Source organism: Agelaius phoeniceus, chromosome 8 (assembly GCF_051311805.1).
Source record: "Agelaius phoeniceus isolate bAgePho1 chromosome 8, bAgePho1.hap1, whole genome shotgun sequence".
Classification (NCBI taxonomy): domain Eukaryota; kingdom Metazoa; phylum Chordata; class Aves; order Passeriformes; family Icteridae; genus Agelaius; species Agelaius phoeniceus.
The window spans coordinates 35,689,241-35,713,822 of NC_135272.1; the positions used below are offsets into that span (position 1 = coordinate 35,689,241).

The following is a 24,582-nucleotide window of genomic DNA, read 5'->3' on the forward strand; positions in this document are numbered from 1 at the left end:
AGCGCTTTCAGATTGTTTATTTGTCAAGCCACAGGCACTTAGATTTACTTCTGAAGCCAGACAAGCCCCTCCAAGGATTTGTGTGTGCCACAGAAATTACTAGGTGAAATTCCACGGCGGGAGGTCAGCCCGGAACGCTGCGCGCCAGATCCGCCCAAGGGCTCCTTCTCAAAGGTCACTAGAAGAGGAGGAAAGAACAACAAGAAGAATGTGGTTTCCTACAGCCTCTCACCACCTGATTTAGCTTTTATGTGTGTTTTTTAAGAGAGGCACTGGGCTTTGCTGGCTGGCAAATGCCTGTGAGGGTGGGTGGTGGTTTGGATGGGGAAGGGACTCCCTGGGGAAGGTGGTTTCCCCACAGGGGTGGGATTGGACCCTCCTGGAGGCCCTGCAGCTGCCAAGAGCAGCCAGACAGGAGCAGGGAGAGGCTCCTGCCCTGTGCTGGGAGGAAAACAGAGTTGATGTTGTGTCCAGAGCCTGCAGTGCCAGGGCAGGGGCTGATGTGATGCAGCCCCTTTGGAAAGGCAGTACAGAATCACTACTGTTCTATAGAATGTCACGTTTGTGCCAACATCCATTTTTGTAGATTCTCTGCAAACTTCTGCTGTGCTCACAGAGCTGCCTTGTATGGTCTGGGAATGCCAAAAGCCTGCCCCATCCACCTGCCAGGCCTGTGGCCTTCCCCTTTTGGCTGGCAGCATGAACGGGGCAAAATGCTTCTGCCAGTATCTGGATGCTGCAGGAATACAAATATCAACCCTCCAAAGCAGCTCCATTTGAGAGAGTTTTATGGATCAAACCAGGATTATCATGAAACTTGACTGTGCATCCCCTTTCACACCCCAAACCCAGCACTTCCCTACACATCCCAGCCAGCTGGATGCAGGCAGGAAAAATTGTGGAGTGTAGATACAACCTCTGTGTCCAGGAGAAGAAAGAGCCTCCAGGAACCAACCTTCTGCTCATTCAGCCCTGCGCCACATCCTGTGATCCCCAAAGTGATATGGGAAAGACTTCATTTGCTTATGGCACACACATCACCCTTGTGATGTTCACATCAAACCACAAAATAAATTTGCTGTAGTTGTGTCCCAAAAAGAAATTGTTATGTCCTTCACGTATTTAGGTTGCCTAGAGAAGTCATGGCTGCCCCTGGATCCCTGGAAGTGTCCAAGGCCAGGCTGGACAGGGCTGGAGCAGCATGGAATAGTGGGAGGTGTCCCTGCCCATGGCAGGGGTGGAATGGGATGAACTTTAAGGTCCCTTCCAACCCAAACCAGTCTGGGATTCTGCAATGAACAAGAAATGCTGCTGCTCATAGCTCAGGTGGCCCTGGCACAGCCACAGCTGGAACCCACACATCCATTGACAGACTCCAAATCTACTCAAAGGGAATTTCTTTGCTCAGTTGTCCCTTGTAAAGTGGTTCTCATTTTTCCACTAATCTCTTGTGGACAGGTGTGTGCTCATGACCCTGGGCTTACTGTGATGCTGCTTCTCTTAGGAGAGGGCACCCACTCACATCACAGAGAGAGGCTCAGCTGTTCTCTGCCTTAGCTCTGGTTTCCTGGATTTTCACTCATGTGTCATTTGTGCCCTGCTCCATGGTCTGATTCCCACTGAGTCACCACGCTGGGAGCTCCTGCCCTTCAGCAGTGGTTCAGTGCCTGATGACTCAGGGGCCAACTCCTCAGTAATCCTCCCCAGGAGCTGCACCTGGAGAAGCCCTAGAGATCCCCCAGTTCCATCCTCCAGGCTGGAGGGCCACATGTGACCTGTTGGCTTGGTAGGCATAAAGATGTTACCTGCTAGAAAACTGCCAATTCTCTTTAAAAGCCAAGCAAGGGCATCTAGTGATGTTCTTGGTGCTGTGAGCTCCACACACTGCAGGAGGAGAAGTTGGTTTTCCTGGACACCTCCCTCCTATGATCCACTTAGAGCCTCCTCTGGTACCAAGGGCTGGGGCAGGAGGAGGAACTGATCTACCCCTGCACACCTCAACAGCACAAATGCTTTAATCAGATTTCACTTTCACTTGAGCCATTCATTCACTCATATGGTGATGTTTGTGGCTGTAACAAAGGGCTGTGTTTCATTTGTATATATATCAAGGCTCTGGGATAGGCAAGGAATCTGACAGGATCCCATTCTTCAGCTGGGATTCCAGCAGGGAGTTCAGGAATTCCCAAGGGGATGGCTCTGTGCTGGGGACAAGACCTGGCACAGTTCTGGATGAGGCCAGCCAGCACAGGCTCTGCAGCTCCCTGTGAGGTGGCTGTGTTGGGGTCACTTTGCTGTGTAATTCCTTAAAACCTGGCAGAAATGGCTCTGCTATGGAGAAAAACAAGTACTCACCTGTTGATTCTTTTTGCTTCTTTTTTCTCCTGCCAAGGTGGGGATTAAATGCACAAGATGGAATTTCTTGCTGGGACTCAGATGTTTGTTAGTTCTTATCTCTGTCACAGTCTCACAAACCCTGAGTTCTGCAGCACTTCACTCTCACCAACTGAAAATGGAGCCCCATCTCTCTCTCTGCGAGGCCTTTTAAGGATAAACTGTCCAATTAAGAAATGACACCTAAATTATTTTTACTTTTAATTCAATACCCAACCACCCATGGCCACAATGGGGACTTTTTATGTCGTTACAAACCACCCAAACCCATGGAGAAGAAGGTGAGGAAGAAGGACCAGCCTCTGCCCTAAAACCTCCATCTTGTGTTATATATTTATTACTGTATTCTAAAACCTTAAACTCTGAGTTTCCCCCATGTGATGTCACACCCTTCTATTCAAACTCCACACCCACAACCCCAGTTCCATCATTCCATTCTGGAAGCTTCTCCACAGCCTCAGGTCAATGCAGTGTTTTTCTCTTGGGGGTCAGTGCCTGGCAGCACAGAGAGTCTGAAATTCTCAGCACCCAGGGCTCCAACACTCACCTGAATCTTTAACCTTTATAACGGTGGCCTCGTCTCCCTAGGTGTGGATGAGGAATTCCAGAATCCCTTCTAGGAATGTCTGTCAGTGGAGATGCTGCCAGCAGATGGTGCAAGCATGTGCAGGTCGGGCTCTCTCCTTCCTGTGCTTCCAGGAGTGAGTAACAGCTCTGTGCGATGTCATTCCGACCTGAGAACGGAGATGGGGAGGGATTTTGTGTGCATTTTTATTTTGGTGATGGTTTGCAGTGTAGCACCTGCCTTCTGACGTGGACTCCAGCCCCTGGTAGCAAACTGCCTCTGCTACCAGAGAAGCTCTGGATCTGTTTTTATATCAAACAGAGCAGCAGGCTGTGAGCTGTGGAAGAAAATATGCACAGCCAGGCAAAAACTGGGGGAAACACCCTTAAGGATGCACCAGCACCACATACAGAACATCCCCTTTTTTCTGCAGCTTTGCTTTCAGAGAGATCTGAGGAGAAATGTTCTGTTTCAGACCTTGCCACAGAAGCCTCTTGCCCTTGGCAGATTTTCAGAAGCACACGTTTATACCGTTATGAACTAATTAATCTACTTTATCTCTACATTATGGGTGCAATTATTGCTATTTTCTGAGATATCACACATGCATATGTAGCTCTAGGAAGTTCACAGATCACATCCAACTGTGTTTTCTCCTAGGAGGGAGATAAACAAGAGCCAAGGCTGTGCTATCAGTGGCTAAATACCTTGACCTCCAAACTTATAAACTCTCCCACATGGAGGAACTTGTTATGGTTTGTGCTTAGACAAGCTCATGGTTTGTGGCTCAGGCCTCCAAGCTGACATTTGCCTTCTGCAGCTGAAAAGAAAGGAGCTCCTTGCAGGCTGTCCGTGGAGTTTACAGAACTGTAGCAATTCCTGATTTATTCTTTCCTGCCTCCCCTAATGTCTGTATCTTTATGGATGCCAGAAAACAGCTGGCCTCAGAGGTCAAGGTTTTGGGCCAGGTTTTACTTGGCAGAGGCTGAAGCTGCTGTAAGGCCCAGGTGGGAATGAGTTGCTCTGTGGCCCAAACTAAGATCTGACCCCTGATAGAAGACAGTGGCTCTGCTGCTGCCTCACCCCCTCAGTCTGACATCAAATTGCCCAAACTCATCCTGTTTGGGTGCCAGAGCCAGGCACAGCCCTGCAGAGGTGCTGCTCTCACGGGGACTGGAGTTCTGCAGGGGCCAAATTGTTCCCACGTGCCCCGAGGCAGCAGCAGCAGCAAAGTGAAAGGAAGGGTTATGAAATGATCTGAGATGCTCTGAAAGCAGATGTAGCTCGTCAAGCAGCCATAATTCAGGGTTTGTGACATTCCCAGGCTGCTTGCTGTGGGAAGAGTCAGATTTCCTTTCCTGTGGAGTAAAGCAAGTCAGACAATTTGTTCCTGTTTCTGGCTGTGAAAGGGCACAGAGTCTGCATGAACTGTGGGGATCACCAAACAATAAAATCCCTAAATATTCCTTTCTATTCCTTGTGCCTGAAGCCAGTCCTGTCCTGACTATTATAGTCAGTATTCTTATTAGTCTGAATGGTTTCTTACCTTTTCTGTGTGGGGAATTTGACCAACAGTCCTATTCCTCAGGAATAAAATGAGTTTTACCCGGCGTGGGCTGCAGAAATTCCCACCCCGAGGTGCCCGTGTGATCCAAGGCTGCTGAAAGAGCACATTGTCTGCACACAATCTGCACCAAAACTCACAGAATAATTCTAACAATACCAGGCCCTGACAGATTTATAGGCCTATCACTGATATGGCTGCAGGCTCTGGAAATTGATTTATATGATTCAGCAACAGCCAAAGGTTGGGGAGGTTTTCCCCTGCTGGGAATCGTGCTCTGTACTGGAGGCTGCCTCCAGGACTCCAGAAATCCCATCTCTGGGGAATCTGCTCCTTCCAGGCATTTCATGTGGTTATTTTTGGCCGTGCCTGTGAAGATTTCTGGTCTCCCAGCACAGCTATTTTTGTAACACATGGCTGTGAAGTCCATAGTATTGGACATAATTCGATTTTGCACATTGGACCCTACGTAAGGAATCACTGCCTCCTGCACCTGCTCCCTCTTTGGCCTGTGCCTGAAACACTCCTTTACTGCATGGAGTGAGGCTTCATGAGACAACAGCTCCTTTATGGAGCGTGCTAAGCTGCCATCAATATTTAATTAGGTGTTACTGTGGGTTTGGAGAGATACAGAAAAAAATAATCCCCATTTCCTTACATTTAAACAGAACCTTTTCCTGCTGGAAAAATTTCCCCGCGTTAAGAACTGACAGGGAGACATATTTTAAGAGGGGGCATAAAAATCTGAGATGGTGAGAGGCTGGTGAAGAGGAGATTTGAGGGAGCTGAGGGTTTTTCCAGGGTGGGAAGGAGCTGCTGGATGGCAGGTTTGAGATGGAGCTGTGTGGGTGTCTCTGAGGCAGCACAGCTCCATGTCAGGCTGGTGGGTGAAGCTTCTTCCCAAGCAGGGCAGCTCCTGCTTCCTGAAAATAAATCAATCATGGCTTCAGGGGCATTTTGTAATGAATCAGCAAAGCAGGCTGTCCTGGGCATCCAGGGGCTGGCACTGCCTGGATTCCTCCCCGTGCCCCAAACTTTGGATACAACAACGACGTGGACTGGGATTACAGCTGATGAACTCATCAGTGAAAGGTGACAGGGAAGAAAGAAGAGGCAGAAGTGTGACTGTGTTGCCTAATTAAAAAAAATCAATCAACTGACAGACCTGCAGCTCAGATTTCACCCCAGTTTTCCATCCAGGTGGCAGAGGGGAAGCTTAAATATCACTCAGAATGTCTCACAATTATATTGGCTTTGTCTCTCAAAGCCAGAGAGAACTAATTTAGAGTGGAAATTAAAAATGACATATGCATGGTTTGGTTAAAATAATGATGATGGGGAATTAGGGAGCAATTTGTGAGTATATTAAGGGAGAGAAATTATTTACAGCAGGCTCAGGGTTATATGTAATCAGATGAAATTACCAGCAGAAAAAGTAAAACAGGAAGTTTTCATTTTAATTTTAAAAATCCAGGAAGGAGACCTGACCTTGAGCCCTGCTGGGCTGCACAAGAGCTCAGCACAGACCCCTTTAAAGGGAGCATTTGGGAATTGTCCCCACACTGTGGGAAAAGAGCAGGAAAAGCTGTTCCAAACGAGTGCTGAGTGAGTATTCTGAGAGGTGTTGGGCTTACTGCTAGCATGGCAGATGCATTTGTGTATTGAAATAATGATTCTACCTATGGAAACTGAGCTGGCTGTTTCATTAGACAAAAAAAATGTAACACCCAGAGCAAAGCCCATCACCACCATGAGAAATGCTGTGTGCATTTGCAGTCCCCCAAATTTGCTCTGCAAACATCTCCCTTCCCTCCTTCACTCGGTTACTGCCCCTGAAAAGTCAAACCATGAGCCTGGCAATGTCCCCAAGTCTGCCTTTACCCCCAGATCTCAGCCCTTTGATGTCACTGAGGCATTCCTAGGCACGAGCACACCTGGAGTTCAGCTAACACATGAAATGAGGAATTACCTAACCTGGACTTAGACTCAGCCTGTAAAACCCTTGGATATAAATAGTCTTTTCTCCTGTTTGCTGAAGCAGATTGCACAGCACACACTGGGCAGGGCAGCCTTGGCTGAGGTGAGCAGCCAGGGTCAGGGCACCTCTGTATCACACCAGCCTGGAGCCCTGCCCTCAGAGCTTATTCCAGCCTGGAACCCAGCCCCAAGGCCCAAACACTCCCAGATTTTCTCATTACAGCCCCAGGTTTGACTGCCCAGCACCCTCCAGCTGCCACTGAAATGACTCCTGAGCCAATGCCTCAAACCACTGATGCCTCAGGTTTGGCTTTCCTATTTTCACATTCTGTGCTGCTTTAGTGTGTGGGGCTGGGCTCACATCAGGGGATGCTGAGCTCTGTGCACAGAGCAGGGAGACAAAACAATTCCTGCTCCAGCTGGGCACCAAGGACAAATGATCCAAATCTCAGCCCCAGAGCACAAACCCCGTGGGCTGGAGAGAGAAAAACAAGCAGGGTGGGACTGCAGGGGCTAAAGCTGGAATGGGACAATGAACTGCAAGGTGCAAATGGAGCAGAACTGATCCCAGGGACAGAGCCCGTGCCCGGCCGTGCATTTTGGGGCCATTTTGGTTCATCTTGGGTGCAGCCCTGGCTGGGCTCTGGTGCTGCCCAAGGTGCATCCATGGAGGAGATGCTTTGAATAAATCCCTGCTTTATTCTGGAGCTCTGCCCAGCCTCTGCTCTGGGGCAGCCTGCACAAGGCGTCACCAGCAGCGTCACACAGACTTAATTAATCACTTTATTAATCAGCCAAGCTCTTCCTGGACCTTGGGGCACCACCCACCTGGATAAGACTCTTGTCTCACACAAAAGAGCCTCTGTAGTCCTGAGTGTCCATTAACTGCAGGGACCTCGGGCAGTGTTTGCTGAGTGGAGCTAAAGTTCACATGGCAGAGCTGCGGGGGAAATCCATCCATGCTCAGTGGGAATTTAGTGTCCCAACAGCTTCTGGGGAGCTCTGGGCATCCCACAGGCCAAGGAAATAAATCAATATATTCACCTTGGGCATGTGAACCCTGCATGTGCAGGCACACATGGAAATTTTACCTGCAAGAGAAATCAAAACCTGTGCAGGAGCATGGACATGACTGTTGGAATATACACATTTGGAATATACACAATTCCTTCCATAATTCATATGAGTATTTAGGCATAGTGACCTGCTGCAATAATTAATTTGTGCAGCAGCAAAAAACATCTAAAAATATTGCAAGGCTGCAAAAAAAAGGGTGATTTTTGTGGAGTTCAGTTTGCTTTAGTGTTTAACAGGAGTGCCACGCTCAGGGGAGGCAGCAGCAGCTGGTCCTGGGGAACCTCAGCTTTTGAGTGCTCAAATTTAGGGTAATTCCCCCCAAAACCCAGATCTGGGTATTGCCCAAAGTCAGTTATGTAACCAAACCTATAAAGTATCTCACGTGAATAAACTTTCCTGTTAGAAAACCTTTATGTATGAGCAATGTGCATTCTTTTTGTACAGACTGGAGGTCCTGGAGGGGCCAGTTTAAAGAGCAGAATGCAGAAATTTACAGCATTTCCCACATTCCGGACCGCTAAACCGCCAGTTTTGCAGCCCTAACAGCCTCGGTGATAACTACAATTCACTGTGGGGTGCACAGGCATGCCGGTGGGGCCTTGGGGCCGAGCAGCGCTGGGAATTCCCGCAGGGCCGTGCGGTTTTTACGGCAAAGCGCGGGAAGGCCCCGCTCCGGACACTGCGGGCCGGGCCCTCAGGGCGTGAGGGGAAACGGAGACGCCGCCTCTGATTGGTCGAGCCGCGCAGGGGGCGTGGTCAAAGCGGGACCAATCCACCTCCCGCCGGTGGGGGGGGTGAAGGCTCTCCCCACGCAAATGGTACAGCCCGAACCCGAGCCCTTTGGCCGAGCCGTTACCAGCGCCCGCGCGCGCCCAGGCAGGACCCACAGCGGGCTGCCCGCCGCGCTGCCTGATGAGGCGGCGGCCTTGCGGGGCCGGTGGCGGCGTAGTTCCGACCCCCAGCCGCCGCCGCTCTGTCCGCCGGCTCCCGGCAGACGCCCCGCCGCCGCTCGTCATGCCTTTCTCCCGCCGGCCTGCCCCGGCGGGGCGCGCTCGGTTTTCCGGCGTTCTCACGGGGCGGCCGCCGGCGGGGCGGGGGGGTTGCGGCGCGAGGCGGGGCGCGCGCGGGGCGGGGGGGTCCTCGTCGGCGCGCGGAAAAAAACGCGCCAAGTTCGCTGACGGTGTCCCCGCGGTCTCCATGGCAACGGCGAGCGGGAGCGGGGCCGGCATGTAGCGGTGAGTGAGGGGGAGCGGCCGCACCGCGGCCTCGGGCCCCGCCGGCCGCGGGGAACATGCGGGGGGCGCGGGGGGGCGGCCCGAGCCCGGGGCGGGGGGCGGCGGGTCCGCGCTCGGCCCCCTCGGGGAGTAAATGGCGCCTGGTGTGCGCGTGTGTGTGTGTGTGCGCGCCAGGTGTGAGCGCCCCGGCCGCGCCCCGCAGGAACCATGCCCGGCGTCCTGCCCGGCGACAGCGCCAGGGCCAGCCCCTCCAAGAAGAACAGGCTGTCGCTGAAGCTCTTTCAGAAGAAGGAGGCGAAGCGAGTGCTGGATTTCATCGAGGCGCAGGAAAATGAGCCGAAGGGCGCGGAGTTCCGAGGCGCCGAGATGTGAGTGCCGCGCGGGAGAAGTTGTGTGGCGGCGCCGCGGCGGGCTCGGGCTCATCCCTCCATCCTTCCCTCCATCCTTCCCTCCACCCATCCTGCCTTCCTTCCCCGCTCCTTTCGCTTTCGTGTTCTCTCAGCAATAACGCGCTGCAGCACGCGCTCCATGCGTGCGCTTTCATTAAATGAATTAACGTGCGCTTTAATTAAATGAATGACCACGCGCTTTCGTTAAATTAACGTCCGGGCGGCCTCGGCACACTGAGCCAACTCATGGCTGGGACCAATTCCCGTTTTGAGAAAGCGGATTTGCCGCACCGGCGATGTTTAGTTGGCACAAACTTTGGGATCGCGTGCTGAAGTTAGTTTTTAAAACCTATTTAGTCACTGTAACCAACTTCTAATAACTGTTCTAAGAAAACAAGTTTTTTTTTTTCTTTTGGTGTTTAGTTGGCACAAACTTTGAGATCAGTCAAAAAAAACTTGCTTTTGGTTCAAGTTAATAGCAGTAGTTATTGTGTCACTGAACTATTTATATTAAAATTAAATTTTCTGCAAGGTGAGCTTTAATGCATATATGTAGGATGTTTAGTTGTGGGGTTGGCTGTCATTCACTGGGGCTTTTCAGGCCCTGAGCAAATCTGTTTCATTGTTGGTGAGGGATTTAAGTGAGGTAAAGAAAATTGTGGTCAGTTAGAAATAGTTCGAGATTTAAAATTTGTTTCTGTTGTGTTATTACAGTGTATTAATCACTTCTATCAGTAATTAATAATAATGATAATCAGTGTATAGTGTGTCAGGTTTCTTGGTTTCTTCTTTTAGATTTTTTTCTTGTTTTTTGCTTTGCATCTAGAAATAAAGTGACATGACTGGAGCAACGTAAGAATATATTCTAGGCATGTTATGAATGAAGAAAGAACATACAAAAGTATCTAAATATGAAATTTTTGATCCATTAAATCAGTGTCCTGCTATTTGATGTGTTGGAACTTAGAGCAGGTTTTCCTCCTGTGTGGCTTTGGGTGGGTTGCTGAGGAGTCAGGGTGAATTCAGACACACTTTTGCAGGGTTTAGATCTGCATTTCTCAGTGCTGAATCCTCTGAGGTGGGGAGGGATGAAGGAGTGCTTTTTCCAGAGTGTCTCTTACCCCATTTCTCTGTTTCCCAGTGACCAGGTGGTTCCTGCAGCACAGCCCCCCTCCTTTGTCAGCTGTGAGAAAAAAGACAACATGCTGCCTTTTGTGGGCTTGAACAACCTGGGCAACACCTGCTACCTGAACAGTGTCCTGCAGGTGAGGCCATGGCCAGGGGGGCTCCAAGATGGACATTCTGCTCCAGCACAAATGGGGGAAATTGCTTTATTCTGGGTGCAGTGAAAAGGGCAGCTCATTACAGCAGGGAAATAAAAATGCTGCTGCAGGAAATGTGTGCCCTGTGGTTGTCCTGATTGGGAAATTCTTCAGTTTCCATACTCAGGGCTCCTCCCTGCTGTGAAAAATCCTGGATCTTTGTGTGCCTGGGGAGGGGCAGAGCTGTGTGGATTATAAATGTGCATTTATGTGTGGAATAACTTCTTACTCCAGTTATTCTCGTGTTGTCAACTGTTGCTTTCAGGTATTATATTTTTGTCCTGGTTTTAAAACTGGAGTAAAACATTTATATAACATCATTTCAAAGAAAAGAGAATCTTCAAAGGATGAAGGAGAGCAAAAGGCAGAAAAGGTAACAAATCCCCACGTGTTCTTAATTTGTAACCTTGCAAGCGAGGCTGTCCTGAATGCAGGGAAAATGTAACTGGTTTCTGTTCTTAAGAAGCTTTTCAGCATTGTTTTCTGCACTGTTACTTCAGGTGAAGATGTATTTGAGTTGTTTTGAACTTTAGCACAAGTTTTAAAGTCTAACAGAAGAAATTTGAGGAAGATACCTGACCATGCTTCTGGCACAAAGATAATTATGAAACAGTGCTGGAGCTGATGGAAATGGGAGTTTGGGCAAGGATGGTTTGGGATTTTAAACCAATGGTTAATTGGGCTTTTATGTTTGTTTCCTACTTGAAAAAAAACCAAAATACTGTCTGAAACCCACCTGCCTCCCACAGCAGACAAAAAATTCAGCCAAATACAGAAAACCAAGGGAGGGGAGGAGAGAAAAATATTAATTTGTGACCGATGTACCTGTTGCAAGTGTTTTTATTCCTTTTGCATTGTCCTTGCAGGGAAGTTGTAAAGAAGATCCCTTGGCAAGTTATGAACTCATCTGCAGTTTGCACTCCTTGATCCTTTCAGTTGAGCAGCTCCAAGCCAGTTTTCTCCTGAACCCAGAGAAATACACGGATGAATTGGCCACGCAGCCCCGGAGGCTGCTGAACACCCTCAGGTACAAATCCCCCAAATGCTGGCAGAATTCTGTCCTGACATTTCCAGGTCATTACATTGCCCAGCCTTAGAGGCTGGTGCAAGGTCGATGGTGTTGGAAATTTGAAAATAAATTGTAAGACTGTAATGCAGAAAGGGTTTAAAACAGTGCCTAGGTACAGAAGTGTTATTAAATTACAGAGAGGTTTGGGTTGGAAGGGACCTTAAAGCTCATCCAGTTCCACCCCTGCCATGGGCAGGGACATTCCCACAATCCCAGGGTGCTCCAAGCCCTGTCCAGCCTGGCCTGGGATGGGAAGGATCCCCTTGGAGCTGAGGAGCTCCAGTGCTGGGTGTGTGTAAATCCTTAAGGCAGAACCTTCCCCCAGCTCTGTGACAGAGAGGACACATGATCCTCCATGACTTCTAAATCCCTGATTTCAGTCTCAAATCACATTCCCCAGTTAGCAGAGGATACCAAACCCTCATTTTATGCTCTTTTCTTTGCGCAGAGAGCTGAACCCCATGTACGAAGGGTACCTGCAGCACGATGCCCAGGAGGTGCTGCAGTGTATCCTGGGGAACATCCAGGAAACCTGCCAGCTGCTGAAGAAGGAAGAGCTGAACAAACTGCCTGTGGAAGAGCCTGCAGCTAAAGTGGAGGAGAAACCCAGCCAAAACTGCGAGAGCAATGGGTGTGTGAGCCCTGCTGAGGAGGAGGATCCCAGCCCGGGCAGCCAAGGCGGAGACGCGGCCAAGGAGAAGCTGCTCAAGGGAAACGGGAAAAGGAAAAGCGACGCCGAGGGCGGCAACGCCAAGAAAAAATCCAAAGTATCAAAAGAGCAAATTGCAGCAGAAGAAAATCAAAGACAAACCAGGTCCAAGAGGAAAGCCACGGGAGAAAAGATGGAAAACCAAACGGACGCCATCGCCAAGTGCTCCGGGGAGAGCGAGAGCGCCAAGCCCACGCAGAAAAAGTCGCGCCTTAGGTTAAACTGGTTAAAATCTTCCTGCAAACAGCCCAGTATCCTGTCCAAATTTTACAGTCTAGGAAAGTTAACTACAAACTTGGGATCCAAAGAGCCAGGGAAAGAATATGACTGTGAGTTCGAAGAGTCAGCTGTCAAGTGTGAAAATGGTGACAGTAAAGAAGAATATCATGAACCAGCATCTCCTGTGGAAAGCCATCATGGAAAAGGAACTGAAAAAGAACCAAAAAAGGAAGGTTGGTGCACAAGTGGATGGGCTTAAAATTAGTAGGATTAAGAAAGTACAGTGCGTGGGAAGTCAGCCTTCAGACTGCACAGCCTGCAGAGCTCTAAACACAAATTTAGATTTTTCAGGAATTGAAGATGATTTTTAGGAAAGATAATTTATTTTTATACGTGTTTGTAATTTTTTTTTCTTTTAGAATTTGACCTGTTTAGCTTAGATCTCGAGGCATTTCTCTTAACATTCTGTAATCGTTGTACAATATGTATAAAAAAGGCTGAATATTACCAGGTTTGTATTTACCACTAATTTTTGTCATCCATAGAAAAGAGCAAGTGGATTTGAGATGTAAAGGGATATTTCTGGCAGGAGCAAGTGGAACCAAACACCACTAGCTATGGTTTTACACACAGTATCCTCTTTTTCCCTTAATCTTTCCATATTTCCAACCTTCCCAAGAACCAGGAAGGACTCAGGATGTATTAAAGATCTAATCTATTTAGATCTAATAGATACCAATTAGAAATGCTAATTGGCTGGCAGGTCTGGATTTTGTTTGTCAATGAAACAAGATACATGTTGAGGGAAGGGCCTCAGTATGAATCCAGTACTTACTAATTTGGAACTTTCCACCTACCAATTTTTTATAAAAATTTGAAGGAATGAAGAGCCTTTTGAGTTCTGCATTTCTTCTGCAGATTTGGCCAAAACTGGCCGATAAATTTAGGAAGGAGGAGAGGACTGAGAATGAACAGAAAGCAGGCCAACCCCTCCATGTGGTGCTCCTTGAGGAGCTCAGCAGTCCATGCTGAGGAGCCAGAGCATTGATGGCAGCCAAATATTCCAGAATGTGACATTGTCACACTTCAAGCACAAAACAAGAACCCAATCTTAGAACAGAAATTAAAGTTTGAGGCCCAGGAGACAGAGGGTCCTTATTTACTTACAAGCAGCTGATACCATGAAAACTGCTCGTGATTTGCTTTGCTTTGGAATTCCTGTCAGAGCTCCCTAAAGGCCATGGTTTAACAGTGATTTTGTGAGGATAACCAGGTTCTGAAGGGTCTCTGCAGTGCCCCTTGCTCAGGGATGTGCCTTGTGCTCTCTGCAGGTACAGAGCTGGCTGTCTTCGAGCTGGTGGAGAAACTCTTCCAGGGCCAGTTAGTGCTGAGGACCAGGTGCTTGGAGTGCGAGTGCTTCACGGAGAGGAGGGAGGATTTTCAGGACATCAGTGTCCCAGTGCAAGAAGATGAGCTTTCTAAAAGTGAAGAGAGTTCTGAAAGTAAGTAATTCCCTCCAAAAAAAAAGGGTTGTGAGGTTCCTGCCTCAGCCAGCCGTGGGGAAGGACAGGGGTGCAGTTTAGGAAGGAGCATGGCTCCTGTTTGTGCTGGCTAAAATTAGAGGCTGTTATCTCCTGTCCTGATTAACTTTAGACTTTGGAAACATAGTGCTGATAATGTTGGCAGATCCAGATAATATTCAAATTGTTCCAGATCTTAACACATAGCTTGGACTGCCTACAATCTTGTCACTTAGGCACCTGCTTTCCTGCTTATGAGTAGGTATTTCCTTTTTTTTTTTTTTAAGTCTTCCTTTTTCTTTCTGGATAAGAAATTTTTCTTTTTTTTCTTTTTATAAGAAATATTTACATTTCTTCTTTTTATAAGAAATACTTGCGTTTTTTTCTTAGAAATAAAAGAAACAAGAATCCTGGGTTTTTTTCTTAGTTACTCAAAAAAAAATTTAGTGTTTTAGATTATTGTTATTTTAATAATATTTGTATTACATTTGTAAATGTTAATCATGTGGTCTCTTTCACAGATTTTATTGATCTATATGCAGTTTTTTAGCTATTTTCAAAAGGAAGCGTGCCAAAAACACATCTTGAAATTGAGAATTTTAAGGGAATTAATTTTAGTTGCCACTGACTTAATTTGGAGCAGCTTTTCCTGCTTTTGCTCCCCATTTTGCTGAAGGATTCAAAGGAAAATGTGTGGGGTGGTGTTCATATGTGAGGTGCTGCCGACAGCGGGTGATCCTGTCAGCAGCGTGAGGGTGGCAGGGGAGGCAAAATGCAAGAAGTGAGAGGGAACTTTCTGGTTATTTTGGGGGTTTGCCTTAATAAGTGAAATTCTGGTCTCATACGAGCTCTCCATTTCCAGACATGGCAACAAAATTGTGTGATCTGAAAGGAGCTTTGGGAAAATCCTAATTTTGAGTAATGACATCCATTAAGGGATGTTTTCATCCCTTCCTGAAATGCTCCAAAGATGGGAATACATCACATATTTCACACATACTGAGTGTTCTTTGCAGCGTTGCAGGTTTGGAGTGGTCTGAACTTGGCATATTTTGTTTTGTTGCTCTTCTGGCGGGATGAGTTGGAAATATAAATATTGGCAGATCTGTGAATGCAGCGATTTTTCTTTTCTAGTTTCTCCAGAGCCAAAAACAGAAATAAAGACTCTGAAGTGGGCAATTTCCCAGTTTGCCTCAGTGGAGAGGATTGTGGGAGAGGACAAATATTTCTGTGAGAACTGCCACCACTACACGGAAGCGGAGCGCAGCCTCTTGTTCGATAAAATGCCCGAAGTGATCACAATTCACTTGAAGTGCTTTGCTGCCAGTGGCCTGGAGTGAGTATGCATTGCCTGTCTTACAAACAGGGTCCTGCAGCAAGGGAGGCCTTAGCCCAGGAGCTGGAAATGCTTTGGAGTATTTCCAGAAGATTCCCAGATTGGGATGAAGCCCCCAATGCCATAAAGGCTTTGTGGTGTTCCAGGTAGTGGCAGAAATTATTTCCAGAAAAAATTGACTTCTAGGAGACTCCTTAACAAAATGTTTTAGCTCTACTTTTAGAACAACCTGATATTTCTTACAACTTTATTTACTTTAAATATCCCCCTATTTAAAGGGATAGTTAAGTTTTAAGTAAATAAACTCTGAGTTGAGAGGCAGCTTTAAGTGCTTTACCACAACAAGTAATAAGAACAAATCTGCATTTTGTGGTCTGATGTTATCTCTGCCTGAATGTGAATGCTAAAAAGATGAATGTTAGTGGGGAAAAAAACTATAATCAGGAGTTAACACACTTTCAAGAGCCAACATTTGTTACCCCAAAATTGACCAATTCCTTTAAGCAGACTTTGGTCTCTACTTGATTGTAAACATGAAATTTTGGGGGAAAAAAATAATCAGGCAAACATTTTAAAGAGCTAATATTTAAAAAAAAATCAATTACTTTGTAAACACAGTAGTATCAGTATCATTGATACTCAATTACAAAGCAATCAGTTTGGTATTGTAATTGTAGCAATCCTTCTATTTTGAAAGAAGTTGTGGGAGTGTTCTTTATCTTTTTTTTTTAATACTTAAGAATTTAGAGATTTTCTCTCAAATGAGAGTAAACAAAGAAAAATCCATCCCTACAGCACTGTACAGGAATATCCAGGTTTCTGACAAAGCAGAAAGGAAATTTCCTCTGTCTCTGCACTGTCTTTCCATACAAGTCCAGAATCATAACATACAAAATTGTCTTTTCATTGATCTCCACAATATTTACTTGAATACTGATTTGTATATACTTACTTAGAGCTGCACACTTAAAAATCATTACAGTTGAGTAAAAAACATGAAAATTTTCCTCCATTTGCTCCTGTATTTCCTATTTTCTTGTTTCCATGAGGAAGGACCTGCAGTTAACCAATCCTCTCCTGCCTCACTCACCTCTTCTGTGCTGGCCAGCTTCAGCTCCTTGCACCAAAACACTCAGACCAGTTTCCAGGTCAGAGTGAATCCAGTCTCTTGTGGTTTTCCTCATGTGTCCTCTCAGTTCTTCCAGAAATTTTCTGCCAAGGGCTACCAGTCAGAGATTAAGGAAGTCAGAGTGGAAAACCTGACAGAGAAACCTGTGATGAAGCTGAAACTCTTTAGAATAAAGAGTTTCTTGATTTTTGGGTTGGATGTTTTCTCTTGGGCAAAACCCTGTCATTGCTAAAAAACCAAACTTTTCTACTGGCTTTAAACAAAAAAATTTTTAAGATAAGAATCTTCAGTCAACTTTTAGCTCCCACAGAAATTTGGGAATCTGGTCTGCTCAGTTTTGCTCTACTGAGTTCTCTGGTGACTGAGTTGTAAACAAACGAGAAGTGAAGGGTACTGTAAATATTTGCAGTTAATAGGGATTTTATTCATCTTTTCTAGATGCTGCTTTGCAAAGTGTTTTGTTTTAAAATAAAGCAGCCAGTGTGAAAATCTCCTTGCCTGGGGAGGAGTCATTCTCTTTGGCAAGTGTGTGTGTGGGGAAAAATGCCAGGCCATGTGTGAGCAGGCTGTGAAGCTGCTTAGGAGGAATTTGTTAACTGGTAACACGTAATTAAGCATTTCCACTATAGAAATTTAACAATCTGTGAGAAAACCAGCTTTTTGTCCTGTGAAATTCAGTGCAGTGGGTAAAATGTCACTAATTTATGGTCTCAAAATATGTGGCTGCAGAAATCAGGTTTGATGTGTTTGAAGTGCATCAGTCAGAGCAGGCAGAGTACTTGGCATGCAATTTTTCTGTCTTCAGATTCTTATCATTAAGAAGAACAAAAAGCTAATAGGAAAAGATTTCCTCTCTTATTTCCTCCTCTCCAAATCTTTCTGATGCTGGATTCATTGAGAAGAAAGGTAGAGCCTGCTTTTTCCTGTTTTCTGTGAATATGATTGTCCCAGTGTGCTTGAGTGGAACTGGATTTGTAATCCAGGGATCAGCCAGCAGTTCTGTGTTTCTTGACTCTCTTCTGAATATCTCTATTTCTGGCTGCTGCTAATAGGGATTTTCAGAAGATTCAAGTTTCATTATTTCTGATTCTGTGCTCTTCTGTGTTCTTTTTGGTGGAGTGAAATGTGATGGTGAGAGAGGTCTGAAGTGAGGTTTCACTGAACTGGAGTGAGTGAGGATCTGTGTGTGTCACTGTGTTTATTTCTGTGTCTCAGGGTTCGTGGCTCTGAACAGGAGTGAAGCAGAACCAAAATTAAATCCAGGATAACAATAATCATAACTGCAGTTATGCCATGGCTGCAGTTTCCTTGGATTTAAGTTATTTATTCCTATGATAAGAGCAGTGAGCTCTTGGAAACCTCAGTTTTACAGGGCTTGTCTGTACTCCCCAGTATTTTTCCCTGCAACACCCTCACAGTTGAGTAAGACTTTGAGTCATCCCTGGAATTTATTAGGACATCACAACCTATTGTTAAATAAAGGGGTTAATTGATCTGGGCTGATGCAATGTGCAAGTCATCAAGAGCAGAATCACAAGGAGGCTGATGCACAGTGAAATCCCAACACTGACTTTCTCTTTAAACTCTGTAGAAGATCCTTATAATGAAAGGATTTCTTCCCCTCCTGGTAAATTTGTGTGCTGAGAACGAAATACTGAATATTTATGGAATACTAGAGGCTTTTCCAAAGTAAATTAGCCACAGAATTGATTGAAAAATTAGAATGCCACAGGATAGCTAGAGAAGAATCCCAGGTGAGCACCACTGGCACAGCTACAGTGCACTGAGGCGAGCTGAGGAAAATTAGTCACCATCTCTGAGTGATATTAAAGCTACTTGAAAGTAAAATAAGTAATGCTTTATTTAGTAAATGACTCTTTCAGGAGGAGGAAAAAACAAACCCAACCCTGCTTGGTTCAGCCTTGACTGTTGAAAAGGTTTTTGGTTTGTTTTTTGAACAGGATGGTGAGAGAGAGAAGGGAGTGTTTGTGCAGAAATAGGAGCAGGAGCGATAACAATCAGCTGAACCTGTATCATCACTATTTAAAAGTTATCTTTAGCTGATACTTTAGAAAAATGGGATCTCAGAAACAGCTAAAATTTATAGTTTCTGGGCTGTAAGATTTAACATTACAGTCATAAAAATGCCTTTCCTGACTGGAGGTGCTTGGGGTGCTGGTGCTGGGCCAGGGGAGCAGGGAGCAGTTCCCCTCATCCATATCCTTGAGGAGGAAGGGTATGGCTGCAGCTCTGGGCCAGCTGAAGTGCTGTGTGGGAGCTGCTGTGGCAGGGTGTGAGCGCTGTGTCCCTCGGCAGGTTTGACTGCTACGGGGGCCTGTCCAAGATCAACACGCCGCTGCTGACGCCGCTCAGGCTGTCGCTGGAGGAGTGGAGCACGCGGCCCACCAACGACACCTACGGGCTCTTCGCCGTGGTCATGCACAGCGGCATCACCATCAGCAGCGGCCACTACACGGCCTCGGTGAAGGTGACGGACCTGCAGAGCCTGGAGCTGGACAGGGGCACCTTCCTGCCCGAGCCGGCCTACGCCGCCGCGCTCAAGCCGGAGCCGCTGACCGAGGAGGAGGCGCGCGCCGTGGCCGAGGACTACGACGACGGCGAGGTCTCCTTCAGGCTCAAGGTGCTGGGCAAGAAGAACGTGGAGGCCGTGGGACTGCTCGGGGGGCAGAAGAGCAAGGCTGACTGCGAGCTGTGTGCCAGCAAACAGCCCAACCCCGAGAAGCTCCCGAGCGCGGCGCCCGAGCCGCGCGGCGAGCCCAGCGCCGAGCCCCGGGCGGAGCAGGGCCAGCCCCCGGTGCTGGCGGCCAACGGACTGGAGAACAAAGCTCTGGAGAACAAAGCTCTGGAGAACAAAGCTCTCTGCGTGCTCCAGAGCCTCAAGGAGTACGAGGGCAAGTGGCTGCTCTTCGATGACTCCGAAGTGAAGGTCACAGAGGAAAAGGACTTCCTGAATTCTCTTTCTCCGACGTCGTCATCTACATCGACTCCTTACCTACTGTTTTATAAGAAAATTGTAGAGTGATGCTGTACTTGGACTGTAAATATTTGGGATTTGCATACACCTCTGGCTCTGATTTGCATCCAAACTACCTGGAAGCAACGGCTGTATGTTTTTTGAAGCTACTGATTCTTCATCTTTCTGGTCTTTTTTTCCTTCGGTGTCCAGTGGCTCGACTTGAATTAACAAAACATGACATAGGACTCGACTCACACTGTAACTTTTCTGCTGGAGAATAGTGCTCTGACCTTTTAGAAATACCAGTTTGTATAGATTCTAAACGATGCCTACAGCACCCAGTAGTGGTTTTAATGCAGCTCTAGGTCTCAGACATGCCTGTTGTATTATTAGCTTTTTTTTTTCTTTTTTTTCCCTTTTTTTCTGGTTTTTTTTTTCCTGGTTTTGGTTTTTTTTTTTAAATAAAAGTTATTTGTATTCATACCCTGGAGTAAATGTATATTAACTCGCAAATTTCATCAGAAGTTGTGTATTTTTGTAACTTGGGAAGTAACACTTCATATTTAGTCTTTGAATAATGGACGTGGTTCATTCTCCTGCTCCCGTTATTTCCTGCTCCTTGCAACTTCAAGCACAAAGAAAAGTCTGAAAACCTTGTCCAAAGCATTGGAGGGAACTGAATTCATGGAAGTGTTTGACTGGTCTAATTTGCATCTTGGTGCATAGGTGTTAATGAGCAAAGTGTAAATAGGTGTGATTAATACTTCAAACCAGGGGCAGAGTGTAGTGTAATTAAAATAATTTTGTACTTTGAAGAGTGAAGCCCTCAAATCTGCATCTCTGTTTGGGGTGGTTGGGAACTTAGTGGTGACTTTCTAACTGAAGTTAATTTGTACCTGGAGCTCACTGAAACTGGGGGGAAAGGAGAGGATTTGGCTTTGATGCTTTGTTAAGAATGTACATATGAAATAAAAAAGTTATGATCCGCATCTGAGACAAGCAGATCAGCCTGTTGTGTTTGGAGAGGGGAAAGCAGAAAAGGAAAGGGCTTTGGGAACAGTTAGAAAAAGGCTGGGGAATCATCTTAAAGAACTAAAGTGCTTCTAGAATACATTCTGTGGTTTTTAGCTGGTTCTTGGACAGTACCTCCTAATTTGAAGGTACTTTTTGCCTACAGGTGTGAGGTTAAGGGGAAACATTGCAAAACCAAAAACATTTGCACTAAATACTAGAGGTGAAAATCCCAAACTGTCTGTCAGAGAATTGAAGGTGACTCCTATAAACTGGGCATTAAGATCTTAACCAATCTGACTCAAAATAGGGGCATTGTTCAGTCTGTCCTAGGATGGATGGAATGACACCAAATGTCACTGCAGGCTTTGAGCATGCCCTGGATATATTTCACCTTTTTCCACTACAAATTAATTTATTTACAGGAAGACCCCTAAAAACCTCTGCCTAGTTAATTCTGCAATACTTAATTTTTACTATCTTTTATTATAATGTTGTATAAACATGGAGGTTAAGTCAGGAAAAATCTCTTTTAGTGTATTTTCCATGTTAGGTTTGACCTCTGAATGTTGTACAGGCCTTGATTTTGCAGCATAAAAAAAAATCTGCAATAACAAAATACACTTTCCCTTTTCCAAAGCATTGCACCATAATAATAAATAATTTCAGAATCTTAACCCAGAAAAAAGCTACATTACAAAAATATCAGTAATCTTACCTTGCAAGGGCAGCCCAATCCCATTACAGAATGCATTTTTTTAGGCTTTGCTGAATTTCAGCCTGCAAATGAAAGTTTATTTTTCCACACCTGGTGCAAGACTTCATCTTTTTCACTCAACTGCAGCAGCAGGAATGTTCCAAGGAAACAAAATACCATTATTTACACCAAAATAGGATGTCAGGAAGACCCAGCTGCCTTCCATCATCCCAGCACAGCCTGGGAGGAGATTCTTTGTGGCAGCTGAAGAGAAAACAGCCTTAGCTGGAAGATGCTGAATGAAAACCCCTCCTCTGGCACAGGGAGAGGGACTGGGGGTGGATTTTTGGGATATTCACTCAAGCACCACTTGCCACCCCCCTGAACTTGTTGCTTGTAACTCCTGTCCTGGAGCAGAACTGCTGTAAATTAAAGTTTCATCCTTTCATGGCTCCTGGGATTTGTTTGCACTGTGTAAATATTTTTAATGCCTCTTCCTGTAAATCTCTTCCAAAGCCCTTCCCTCCTTCCTTATAATTTTCTATTCTGAGATTTCCCTGACTCCTGTAGCACCTCCAAGGCCTTGTCAGCACCCCTGAGCTTTGCAAGAGCTTTGGAATATCCATGAAAAGCTTGGAGTTTTCCTTCTGCAGAGAACTCCATGCAGGTGTGACACAGAACCAATTCAGGATTATTCTGTCCAGGGAACCTTGCAGAGCCTGGCACACAAAGCATCCCAACTGTGCAGCTGCTGGGATAGGAGAGCATGGGAGAAGTCTCCAATAACCTAAAATAAATATCAGGAAGGGAAAAAAGACCCTCCCCACCCTAAACTTCAGTGCTGCTGCAGAAGGGGGCACTTCAAGTATAAACCCATTTTTCCTTCTATTTTTTATATAAAGAGTATGTTTATCAAATTTAGGTTTTGTGTGTATATCTGGTTTTTTATGCATATTTAGGTATTTATGGAGAGAATAACTGTGTTTAATCACACACCACTTCTTCCAGGGGACTTTGTTCACCACAGAGAGGAAAAATATTAAGGACAAGATTTAGGAGTTGTGGACTCAGCTCCAAATCTGATGTTTCCTCAAAGTGCAGTGTTAGACCCCAAAATATCTGCTGTAAAACATCTTTCTTCATATAAACAGCAATGCAAAGAATGCTTTGTACCCTTTTAAACTGTGACACCATTTTAGGGTTTTTTGCCCTGTGAAATTAGGCTATAATTAAAAAATGACATAAAATGAGTTTAGTTGCATGGACACTGCTAATCCCAGGGGTGAGGAGATGCTGGGACCTCCCAGCTGGTGGAGATGTCCATGAACACACACACAAGTGAAGCTGAAACTTCCCCTGCTGGACTGAAGGAGGTGAAGGGGTACCAAGCTGTGCCTCCATCTGCTGCTGGCTAGAGGTGGAATTATTGGGGTTTTTTTTGTTTGCAGCAAAAGAACAGGGATAACAAACAATCAGCACTCTGTTAATTAATGTTACCATGACTTACCTTGCTCTGAACCTTTTCCCCAAGGATGCTGAGCCCTGAAGTCCAATGCACAGGGAATTAAAGTGTAAACATTCACATATTTAATAGTACCATCAAAATAACCATCAGCATCATCACTACATTAAAAACTTCCAAAATGCATTTGCGTATGGTCCTAATATAAATTAAATATAGGAACTAAAAGTAAAATAAATTTAACATTAGGTAATGCTATAAATAAAGGTAAATGCGTTTAGTGTACCTTTGAGTCATAAAAATGCCTTAAAAAACAGGTAACTTTACAGCTCATCACCAATACTCTGGATACCACTGCCATGATGGGTTTTTTTTCTTTTCAAACATTGAGAAGTCTACATTTGACATTTCAGAATGATTTTTTGGCCACTGAACACTTTGATGGAGGAAGAGGTGTGTGGGATGTCCAGGATGAAGTCCAAGTTTTATTTCACAATAAAACTTCTTTGATTCCCAGCGCTGATAACAAGGCTCTTTTTCTTTTCAAAACCTTAAATTTTTAAGTGCTTTTTTTTTTTTTATTTTGGTTTTTAACTCGTTTAGATTTCCATTTTGCGAAGGCTCATCCTGCTGAAGGAGTCTCTGAGGGAGAGAAAATACAATGATGAGCTCAGATTTTCCATGGTGAAATAAGAAGCCTCACCAGATGAATGACTCTGAATTGATTTCCAGTATTTCCTAGAGCTGGTTACAACAAAAATTAAATCCACTGGCATTAAAACTCATTGCTTTTCCAAGGATTTGGGTTTGGGTTTGTATCATCCAGAGCACTGACAGAAAGTTTAATTCCTGTGTACACACAGAAGCAGCACAAACACCTGCACAACTGAAACCTTATTTAAATCTTTCAAACACATCCCTAAAGTGGAATTTGCCAGGAATGCTTGGAGTTGGACTCAGTGATCCTTGTGGGATCCTTCCAACTCAGGATATTCTATGATTTTCAGGATATTTTATGTCATACCTGTATTAGGCTGATTATCTGATCAGACAATAATTACCACACCAAAAGCACTTGTAGGGTGCCTGGCTGGGTGGGGAGGGAAGCTCTGGTATTCCCACCATGCCAGTCAGGAAAATTTGCCAGGGAACAGCTGGGACACAGAGCTGGGGAGAGCTGCAGCATCCCAAAGCTGGGCAGAGAGGGAAGGGACCTTCCTGCAGCACTCCCAGCCAGAAACCCCCTGAGTTCAGCTCCAGGAACATCCAGCCTTGCCCTGCTGCCAAGGGGGTCACAGATTCCTGCTGGGAACCACTCCTGGCCCTGTTCTGAGAGCCACAGCCTGGCTGGAAAGTGGCTGTACCCCAAATCCCCCTGCTCATCCATCAGCTGCACATGGAGGGTTTGGTCACCCCAACCCTGGAATCTTTCCAGACCAGGTGGGAGCAGCCTGCTCTGGCAGAAGGTGCCCATGGCAGGGGTGGGACTGGATGGTGTTTCAGATCTTTCCAACCCAAACCCTTCTGTGATCCTGTGATTCCCACTGGGATTTTTATGTCCTGTCTCACACAAACCCAATCTCCAGCTCCCTGGTCTTCCAGCACCAACAATTCCCCCTGTCCTGGAGCGCCTGATCCCATTTTCATTGGGAATAAACTCCTGCCACGCTGAGGGTGGTTTTGCATCTAAAAGGAATGGGATGCAGGATGGAAACAAACAAAAAACCAACTGTCCTAGCTGAGGAACAAAAGGAACATTGCAAACACCACCTACCACAGCTGCTGGGAAGGGAATGTGCTCTCAGGAGGGACAGAAGGGAACAGGGATGGGCTCAGCCAGGAGAGCCAGGACTGAAAACAAACGGATGGCGCAGGATCCCGGGAAGCTGAGAGCCCTCAGTTTCACACCCTGTGCCCCGAGAGGAACCCC

The 24,582-nt window shown here is 46.0% G+C and overlaps 2 protein-coding genes across 15 annotated transcripts in view; one reads left to right on the forward strand and one right to left on the reverse strand.

The window, feature by feature from the left end:
• Window positions 1–8,665: 8,665 nt before the first annotated feature.
• On the forward strand, window positions 8,666–20,471 carry USP1 (ubiquitin specific peptidase 1). Of its 2 annotated transcripts, none has more exons than XM_054638056.2 (9): window positions 8,666–8,812; window positions 8,987–9,180; window positions 10,343–10,466; window positions 10,789–10,896; window positions 11,390–11,550; window positions 12,041–12,753; window positions 13,852–14,022; window positions 15,175–15,376; window positions 18,822–20,471. In XM_054638056.2, exons 2-9 carry the CDS (start codon window positions 9,020–9,022, stop codon window positions 19,546–19,548), a joined length of 2,367 nt encoding a protein of 788 aa, XP_054494031.2. In that variant the 5' UTR covers window positions 8,666–8,812; window positions 8,987–9,019; the 3' UTR covers window positions 19,549–20,471. The 2 variants fall into 2 exon arrangements, with proteins under 2 accessions (XP_054494031.2, XP_077038732.1); XM_077182617.1 differs by having other exon boundaries at window positions 8,672–8,812; window positions 9,015–9,180.
• A 2,283-nt stretch (window positions 20,472–22,754) lies between these two features.
• DOCK7 (dedicator of cytokinesis 7) overlaps window positions 22,755–24,582 on the reverse strand; it is a 95,885-nt gene continuing 94,057 nt past the window's right edge. For all 13 annotated transcript variants that reach the window (XM_077182614.1, XM_077182613.1, XM_077182612.1 and 10 more), the window contains one exon: window positions 22,755–23,294. In XM_077182614.1, the coding sequence (XP_077038729.1) occupies window positions 23,252–23,294 (43 nt within the window). In that variant the 3' untranslated portion in view covers window positions 22,755–23,251. The remainder of the gene's footprint in view (window positions 23,295–24,582) is intronic.